The 9,691-nt window shown below is 39.2% G+C and overlaps 1 protein-coding gene across 2 annotated transcripts; it reads left to right on the forward strand.

The window, feature by feature from the left end:
- The first annotated feature begins 2,406 nt into the window (after positions 1–2,406).
- LOC124256277 lies at positions 2,407–4,311 on the forward strand. Of its 2 annotated transcripts, none has more exons than XM_046690248.1 (3): positions 2,407–2,530; positions 2,648–2,705; positions 3,499–4,311. In XM_046690248.1, exons 2-3 carry the CDS (start codon positions 2,660–2,662, stop codon positions 4,266–4,268), a joined length of 816 nt encoding a protein of 271 aa, XP_046546204.1. In that variant the 5' UTR covers positions 2,407–2,530; positions 2,648–2,659; the 3' UTR covers positions 4,269–4,311. The 2 variants fall into 2 exon arrangements, with proteins under 2 accessions (XP_046546204.1, XP_046546205.1); XM_046690249.1 differs by having other exon boundaries at positions 2,417–2,530; positions 2,651–2,705.
- The last annotated feature ends 5,380 nt before the right edge of the window (positions 4,312–9,691 follow it).

Consider the following 9,691-nt stretch of genomic DNA (forward strand, 5'->3'; position numbering starts at 1 on the left):
CAAGAGTGAATTCTTTGCATTCATCAAGTCAATCTGACGGGTCCTGAGACAAAACGTATTAACTCCAAGAGATGAGGAAAGTCTGAGATCTGGTGAGCACGGGTCCTATCACCACACCATTGCATCAATATAGCAGGAACATCACTACGATGCCTTCACTAAAATACCAAAAACATCACCAGGTGCTCTGGCTCTATACATACCAGGGCCCCGTTTCACAAAGCTGTCGTAAGCCTAAGATCTCGTAACTTCTCTCGTGGCATTCGTACCTCCTGTGCTTTACGAGATCTTAGGCTTACGAGAGCTTTGTGAAACGGGGCCCAGTACTGTGTCAACTGGAGCTGCTCTGCCCGGATTAAGGAGGTTTACCGTGCATGTATGGTGTATGTCGCACACATAGAAGACACTGTGAATGTACTGTGACCTTGATAAATAGAACAAGTGGTATATAACGCAGTCGACGATTTTGACTTTGTCACACCGAGAAGGGAGTCTAGTGGGTAAAAGAAGCCGTTAAATCCACTTTTTTAGCCGTAATCAAACGTCACACGTGTGGTGTGTACCAATGATATATTGATATCCTGAGCAGGGAACAGTCAAGTGGGTAGTGCGTTCGCCAACAGCACAGGGTCGATCACCTCCATTGATTTCAACAATGCTAATTTACTGTATGCCTTTGTAAACACCTACGTTATTTCACTGCATGCCTCCATGTGGCAGTATTGATGTGTATATTCAGTATATTGTACTGCTAATTAAACAGACACAAGACCTGTAATAGTTGAGTTAGTGATTAAATGACCACGGTATTTTCTAATAATGAATATTTCATTGTGTGTCAGAGTGAGTGAGTGAGTTAATATTTAACGTCACATCGGCAATATTTCAGCCATATCGTGACGAGAACATTTTACAATGAAATGGAATATGTGATTATTATAAAACATGTCTTCGAAGGACAGTAAAACAACTAGATTGTGTGTCAGAAGAAGAACCAATTTCCGAGGTATGAAGATTGTGGTTAACCCCTTGATATACACAGGTACCCGTACACACGCACACGCGCACAAACGATGTTTACCAACTTGTCTATGTCCATATTGAAACAATATGAAGTTAACCATGAATTCTACCATGACTTCAGTAAATACTGGATTGTGATTGGTTAAGACAATCAGAGGTATATAATCATGTTATATACCTCTGATTTTCCAATACAGTATGTATTCTTTTTTTAAATCTTAATAATGCGGTTATGGAGATAAACGTTGCGTTCGGTTTTAAATCAAATTTAGAGCTATTATAATATCGTTATATATCTCTGATTTTCCAACACGGTATGTTTATCTCCTAAATCTGCGGTAACACAAAAACGATCTGCGGTTGTATACATCAGAAAGGCAGTCCACATACAGTATAATGGAAGAAACCAAAAATGGAATTTTAATAAAAATAAGTCAGTGTAATAATATTCACCTTGCACCTTACTCAGCTTCCATAATGGAGCTAGACTGGTTAGTCAGTGCGAAAAGATGATCTTCTCAGTACGGCTGGTGTTGACGTAATGTGAGATTATGAAGACATACGATTTCCCTCTGATCGAAACAGTTTAAGATTCCCAGTCTGCAGCGCAGCACAATCCCCACTACTGACTTTTACCGACCCCCACCCCCCATCAGAAACTTAAACCTAAGTGATCTTGTGTTCGAACTCCCTATCGCCCTGCAGTACATTTGTAGTTGTGTTTAATCAAAGGTGCAAACGCCTGCATCACTTCAGCCTGTCCTTACGCTTTTACAAAAACTGTGTTGGAGGCAATGTTTAACCTATCTGCCCAACTGTATTTGGTTACGACAAGCTTACTGTCCACGTCCAAACTCACGTTTAAGGTAGTATGTATTGTTACCTTGCCTGTTGCCAACAATAAGGGTGTTATGCAGGCCTTTTCGACTCAGCGTCAGTATGTTGTGACTTCGGTTTCCTACACTAATCCGTTTTAGTGTCTCGGCCGAAACAGTGTCTGTGCCACTAGATGTGTCTCGAGGACAAAATATCCACCAGTGGACATACATGTATAAGTAAAAGATGGTGTTAACAATACATCTTCCACAAGACGACCGTTCTAGCCCAACTCATTAACACTTGTCACGATTCCAGCAGATCGTGCATACAGCTAATAGTGTAGATAACGACAGGCAGATCACTTTTCCGACCAGAGAAAAATCACGTTGTGTTGAATTGAAGCGCCAGCTGTTGTATCTGCTGTAAACAAATCTTAAAAAAGAAAATCCTTAAAATTTTTAAGATTCTACTCACTGCTTTGTCCAAATATGTCACATGGATGATTCACACGATATGTAATTTAAAAACATTCCATGGCAATCGAGCAGTGCCATATGGTTAGAACTTTTGGAAAGGTTACAAGCGATTTTGTCACGATCGTAAGCCTTTATCGTAAGCACGTTATCTTCTCCAAGAACATATAAAGCAGCAGCCATTCCGAGTTGGATCGGCGTGTTCTCTGCTTCATGTGAGTACATTCAACCCCTTCTTTACAGTTGCTTGGCATGGTTGTATAAAATGTAGAGCAATTTATGTTACTCTCACACACATGCACATACTTTAACATGTACTTTAATTTCCTCAGCAGTCGGTGATCATGCAGGCAGCTATACTTCTCCTGTGTTGTCTGGCTCTCGTGGATGGTATGTCACCTCTTATCTTGTCAAAAGTATATAATATACCACAACGTGGGAATGGCGTTTAGGATGATACAGTTATGATTGCATATAGCAGAGCGTAAGTAGGTATGGTAGGCAAGAAACCAGGAACATGACGAAACCAAAAATACAAAACATACTTACCACCCAATTCCGGAATGAAACTTTATGTGACGAACTGATACTTTCCTAATTGCTCATGTTCACCACAGTGTTTCAGGGAACAATATAGCAGTTTAATTGACAGTGTAACATCAGCAGCAAATGATTTGTCTAGAAGTTAAGCCGATTTGTCTCATGTAAATAGACAAAATTGTTAACACTGTAAGTAATATCGCTGGCGTCAAATTTGAATGTTTATCATTAATATATGAGCGGCAAATCGTGCCATATCCCGTTTAAACAAACGTGAAGATACTTAAATTCATGAATTTATGTAAATGTGTTATGTATTTGTATCTCACTGATGTGTCAGCAGCTCTGTTGATGTAACACAAATTTCTGAAAAGTATTATTCCATTCTATTCTATTCTTTTTGGTAAAATGTGTAATTAAAAGGATGAAATGTGTAAATATAGAATGGAATTCCTAAAGAACTATCCATTTTATTAGTCCCCCCCGCCGTGATATAGCTGGAATATAGCAAACAACGGTGTTGAACCATACTCATGCACTCACTCACTCGAGCAATAACGGTGGGGACGACAAACACAGGCTTTGACAAGATCAAAAGGTATGCTACGTTGAGCTTTACATCATATCATTCTATCACACACAGGGAGTGTTCTATGGACGCATAAGGAATTCGACTCGCATAACTACCGCAATGGTATGCATGCGCTAACCTCCAACGACTACGACCATGGATCTGGCTCCGTCGTCACTGACCCCGACGGAGGAAGCAACCACGTTTTGAAAGTCTGGTACGAGAAGGGCCGCTACAGTAGCCATGGTCCGAATGAGGGTGTCCAGTTCTTTGCAACACCGACAAGTCCTAGAACTGTAATGACCTTCAGTTATGACCTGTACTTTGACAAGAACTTTGACTTCCGGCGCGGAGGTAAACTACCGGGACTGTTTGGCGGATGGACCAACTGTTCTGGCGGAAGACACTCCGACAACTGCTTCTCGACCAGATTCATGTGGAGGGCGGACGGAGATGGAGAGGTGTACGGCTACATCCCCGACTACCACCATCAGGTGTCACATTTCTGTGACCATAATGTCTGCAACTCCGTGAAAGGTTATTCAATGGGAAGAGGGAACTGGCGATTTAAGCGAGGGTCTTGGCAGAACATCGCGCAGTCGGTCCACCTGAACACTCCCGGGAAGACAGATGGCTCCATTAAAGTATGGCACGACGGGAAGCTGGTGTATACCATCGACCATCTTAACATCCGGTCAAAGTCTCTCAATATTGATGGCATCTTCTTTGCAACATTTTTCGGCGGCTCCGACAGTTCATGGGCTCCGACGCGTGATTGCTACTCCTACTTCAAGAACTTTGTCCTGTCTACCGACACTAGTCATCCAACCATCATAGGATAATGTGATAGTTGTCATCGTTGTAGAATAAAGATCGTTGCTACGCCTCAGCGTTTTCCGTTTTGCTTGAACACATTGAGCATCGTACGCAGGTAGTTCTTTCTTATAGCCAATTAATTAGAACTTGAACCTGTTGCCTTTCTTTGATAAACAGTGAGCGGGTCAGTATGGTTTCACGCCGTATGGAACGAAAGAATAGAGCTGGGGACTTGCCGCAGTGAAGCATGAATACCCCACTCAGACACATTATACTGACTCGAGCCGACCAGTCCTTGTTAATGGCGAGCGACAACTTTAACCACCACGATACGAGGCGGCGACTCAGCTTTCTGGAACCGACTCCTGTCTTTTCACGGTTACCAAATGATTGCCCAATAGACTTTTGCGTTTATAAATGATTTTAGCGGCATGCACCATGTCTCATGATCAGCTCTTACACTTCATTTAATTGATTGGAGTCTGGTGAAATATATTTCACAGGATGATTAATGGCTTATTTTGGGCAGAATGTAGCAAAATGCAGTCGTGTATCTGAACTAGACGCTTTCTAATACCCAACGCTAAAAAATGTATGAAACAGTTAATATCCATTTTTCACATCTTACTGTACTTTATTATACAGTAGTGTTAATTACCTTACCGGGAAAAAAATGTCAGAATCGACAGCACCATCTCCTGCTTGTTTTTCCGCAATATAAATGGAATATTGCAGATTGCAGCAACAAACAAATCTTGCTTGTTTACCGAACTGGAATGGTCAGAGAAGTGTCTGTGACCACTGATTCTGTTTAAAGGCTGAGATGGACATTGGTCACATATACCACTTTGCTGGGATCCATGTATTAGCAGACCTCCGTGATGTACCTTATTCTTCCATGATTTGAGTAAATACTTGACTGTGATTGGTCAATTCAGAGGTATATAATCACTTTCCGATTTCCCAACACAGTATCTATATTTTTTTAAATCTCAATAATTCGGTTATGGTAAATGGAGATAAACATAATGAGTTGGAAAATCAGAGGTATATAAAGAAATTATAATAGCTCTCATATATTTTTAATAGTTTTTTATCAAATTTAGAGCTATTACAATTTCGTTATAAACCTCTGATTTTCCAACACAGTATGTTTATCTCCTAAGTAGTGTATCTGGAATACTACCCACAGCACCTTGACATCACCAACCAAAAAACTTGCTGTTTTGTCTGAGAGAGTTATATAGAAAAACTATACTACTCTTATTTCATCCTGCTGAAGGATGAAAGATGCGAGTACATATTAAACGAAAACGCAAGTAAATATTTCATATTATTTCCTGAAACAGATTCCATTTGGATCAAAGCTCGAAACAGCGGTGATTACTATAGGAATAGGTCATTGTAAGTCAGTGATGACACCAATTAATGTATGTGTGTGTGCGCGTGCGTGTGTGCGCGTGCGTGCGTGTGTGTGTGTGTGTGTGCATGCATGTATGTACGGATGGATGGATGGGTGGATAAGCCTTCCCAAATTGACGCTCCCTCTGACAAGCCAACAGACGGAAATTGATTTGGCTTCTTCTGCAAGAGGTCGCATGGGTACCATGAACGTGCATGTCCCTCTTTGGTACGGACTGTACATCAATTGAGGTGATAGATTCAATCACTCAATCAATCAATCTTTATTCAGTACTTAAAAGCCACAGGCCTATAGTACATTTATATACACAACATTTACAACTGAGCAGCAGAAAAGCATATGTCAAATATTTACAGATTACAAATTCAAAGCAGATTTTCTGTGTATGAGTGCAAAATAGATATACATTGACAGGTTCTGTAATTCCATAGTATTTTCATTTGTTTATAGTATAGTCATTTATTTCATTTGGATGGGTATAACAGTAGGATGTTAAATATTTCTTTCTAAGGCGGGGCAGATGAAAAGAAAAACTTCGGGCATATATTTCATACAAATCTATACCTTTGAAACAGATGCTCATCGTACATTTTCGTATGCACAAGTACCTCGTTCATATATGCCCTGACCGGATTGTCAGGTATTTCCAAACAGGAATTGCAAAACAGATACCCCAGTAAATACATGATCATACATTATTTCCGATGCATTCCTTCGAATTTCAATGGGCACTGAAATTTCCCATTTCCCATTTCGTTCTAAGATTACTCGGGGTGGAAACATGTAAATTTACTTAGGTGGGGAAACACATGTAAATTTTCAAATTTGTAAAGGTTTACACACCTTAGATATTTATGTATCATACATAAATTTCAGGGGTATGAATATGAAGGGTTCATACATCTTCATGTTACCTATGCTCAAGCAAGATGATCATATGTTTCCATCATGCGAATTACTTGGTTCATGTAATTTCATTTTCAAACATTTCAGTACGTTTGAAATCAACGTTCACGTGACCTCATTATTCTTATCACCGAAAGCAGTATTACGCAAGCTAGCATGCCTTATGAAGCTGCACTTGCTCTTGCTACCAGTATCAGTTACGCCTTGCCTGCGGTGTTGGCAAATCTTGTGAGGTGGTATTTTCGAGGGATTAAAAGGTTCAGTGGTGAACAAAGGGCGATGAGCTACCCATTTGTCCTCGCAAGTGTCCCTAGCTATCTCTATGGAATACCACTTTATCTCTCTTATAGAGTAACGCTTAGTCCCTGAATATATATAATCTTGATAGTAACAAATAAACCCATTTAAATTGAAAAGGAGCCTCAGGGAGACCAGAGGTTCAGGAACCTGAGGAAATCTAGACTTGCGTCATTTAGGGCTTTAGCATTGCAGGGGGACGAGGCAGTAGGTAAAATAATGTGGATCAGGGACTGTAAGACAGACTATCTCTCTAGGAGCACAGCCAAATACGCTACACGAACCAACTCGTAATTTCTTCAGTCTGTTCAGCCCGCGCATCACCACTGTAAATATCTTTTGGCAGAACATAATTGGAATATGTTTGCACTGCATGTGACCTTTTTCAATAGTTTCACATTGCCTAAAACCATGCTATTTCTCCTTCCGCCCAGCCTTTGCTGTAATAACGCCATGCATGAACTTTAAACTTGTCCACATTCGTTTCACGAAAACAAAAGTATACGATAACAAACAATGCCATATCAAATTATATATTCAGTGAGACATGAAATGAAAAATAGTTTTTATCGCGTAGCGATTATGACCGAATAGCACAGACGGGTTCGTTCTCTGAGTATACCATAGGCATGTTGGACCTCCGTCCTTTTGTGAAATTCGTCTTGATTGTCCTGTTTAACTTGATGACCCATAAACTCAGATTGCGGAAGCATATGTCACACAAGTAAATGTGATGTTGCATTGCTGTAATTTTCCCGTCGGAGAAGTCCTTCTCACAAGATATATATTCCGTTGTTTGGAGCAGGCCTATGACTATTGCGCCCCAGTGTTGCTAAACATCTTGTAGACCTTTAGCCTGACATAACGCAGACCTCGCATGTTCAAGTTCAGATCTGACAAGTGCCGAGATAATTGGAGAACATTGGAGATAATTGTATCGTTGTCCTTCTGATATTCCCCCAAACGGAAGCCCTACCCATTTAGGGTACAATGTGTATGTTACAGAATTGTTAAGACTTTTCTACTTTGACCAGGATTCTTCGAAGTTGCAACAGTCATTGGAGAAAATCAATAGAGAAAGGGGTAGTGCGTGATGTATCTGGCGGACGTTTATGGAGACAGTTTGAAGAATGTTACTGTATAACAATAATAGAAATACCGGTTATGTTTAAATAGTACCCTCAGTCTGATAGCCAGAGAGACTGGTGATGTCAGCAAAGTTTATGTATGTCAAAGTCAAAGATGTTTATTGTACAAAAGGCCTCCGGCCCATATACATTGGAGTTATACATATACATTATACATATGGTGCAATAAGTAGTAATTAGTAATCCAGACAGCAAATCATGATACAGGCAGTAAATTATGTACAAGTAGTGAAATACGATGGACATACAACACTTTTTATCAGATTGTTACGTGTAATAAGAGCATAATTGATATAGTACGACAGCTTTATTATTACATGCTGGTCAGTTGATGAAAGAAGTAGTTTAAATGCTAATGTAGGTGGCTTACGTAGATAATATTCAGCTATATATTTCGTACGTAAATCTTTATACAAAGGACATACAAGCAAAAAATGGATTTCATTTTCCACATCTATATTACACAATGGGCACATTCTCTTGCATCGTTCAATATAAAAACGTCTTCCTTCGTTTACCATTATGTTGATCAAACCTAACCTAAAACGTATAAATGGATATCTTAATTTCTTTGATGTTAAAAACGACAGATATTTCTCCGGCTGGAGTAGTGATTTGTATATTCTGTAAGAGTCGTACCGTGAACTATTATGTATTACTGAATGCCATTCTTGATTAAACATATTAAGACTTCTTTCTCGAAACTGAGTTAAAAACAAACTTGCATCACCAACTGACTGACTTAACCATACAAAACCATAACCATGTGAAAACAGATTTCTTACATAAGATGCCCACGTCACTTTACCAATGTTGTCCAAATGAACAAGCATGTTATAAGCCTTTTTGGGTAATCTATGTTCTTGCATACACAATATCTTAAACCAGAATTTTATACATCGAATATGAGCATTTATATACAGGGATACCTCCCACATTCACCGTACACCATACAATTCGGTGTAGAGGGTCCTACATTTAAAAATTTCTTACAGGCCATCAGATGTATTTTTTCTATGCATTCATATCTCTGGAATCCCCAAATCTCGGATCCATACAAAAGAATAGGCTGAATTTGACAATCAAATAGTTTAAAGTAAATACTGGGCGTCAACACACCAATTTTACACAAGGCAGATAAAAGACTTATCAATGCTTTCTTAGCTTTCAATGATAATTCAGTAACAGATTTTTTCCAGTTCATAGCAGATGTAAACTTAATACCAAGATAAGTGTAATGATCAGAGACAATTACAGGTTGGTCATTAAAGGACCACCTTTCTTTAGAAGATATCCGGCCACCTTTTCTAAATATAACAATATTAGTTTTATCTAGGTTAACGGATAAATCCCATGTTTTAGTATACCGTTCCAAAATATTTAACTGGGTCTGTAGTCCAACTACAGATTCTGATAAAAGAATTACGTCATCAGCAAATAAAAGAATAAAAAGTTCTAAGAGATCTGGAAATAGTTGGATGCCATGCTTACCATTTGCAATGATATCGTAGTACAATTCGTTGATAAACAGGGAAAATAGAATTGGACTCACAACACATCCTTGTCTTAAGCCAACGGGGCAGTCGAAAAAATCAGTCTTATCATCACCACAACGTACACAAGCTATCACATTAGTATACATTGCTTTTAAAATTGAATACATTCTACGTTTCAG

Source organism: Haliotis rubra, unplaced genomic scaffold, assembly GCF_003918875.1.
Source record: "Haliotis rubra isolate DU_JTF1 unplaced genomic scaffold, ASM391887v1 Scf622, whole genome shotgun sequence".
NCBI classification, from domain to species: Eukaryota; Metazoa; Mollusca; class Gastropoda; order Lepetellida; family Haliotidae; genus Haliotis; species Haliotis rubra.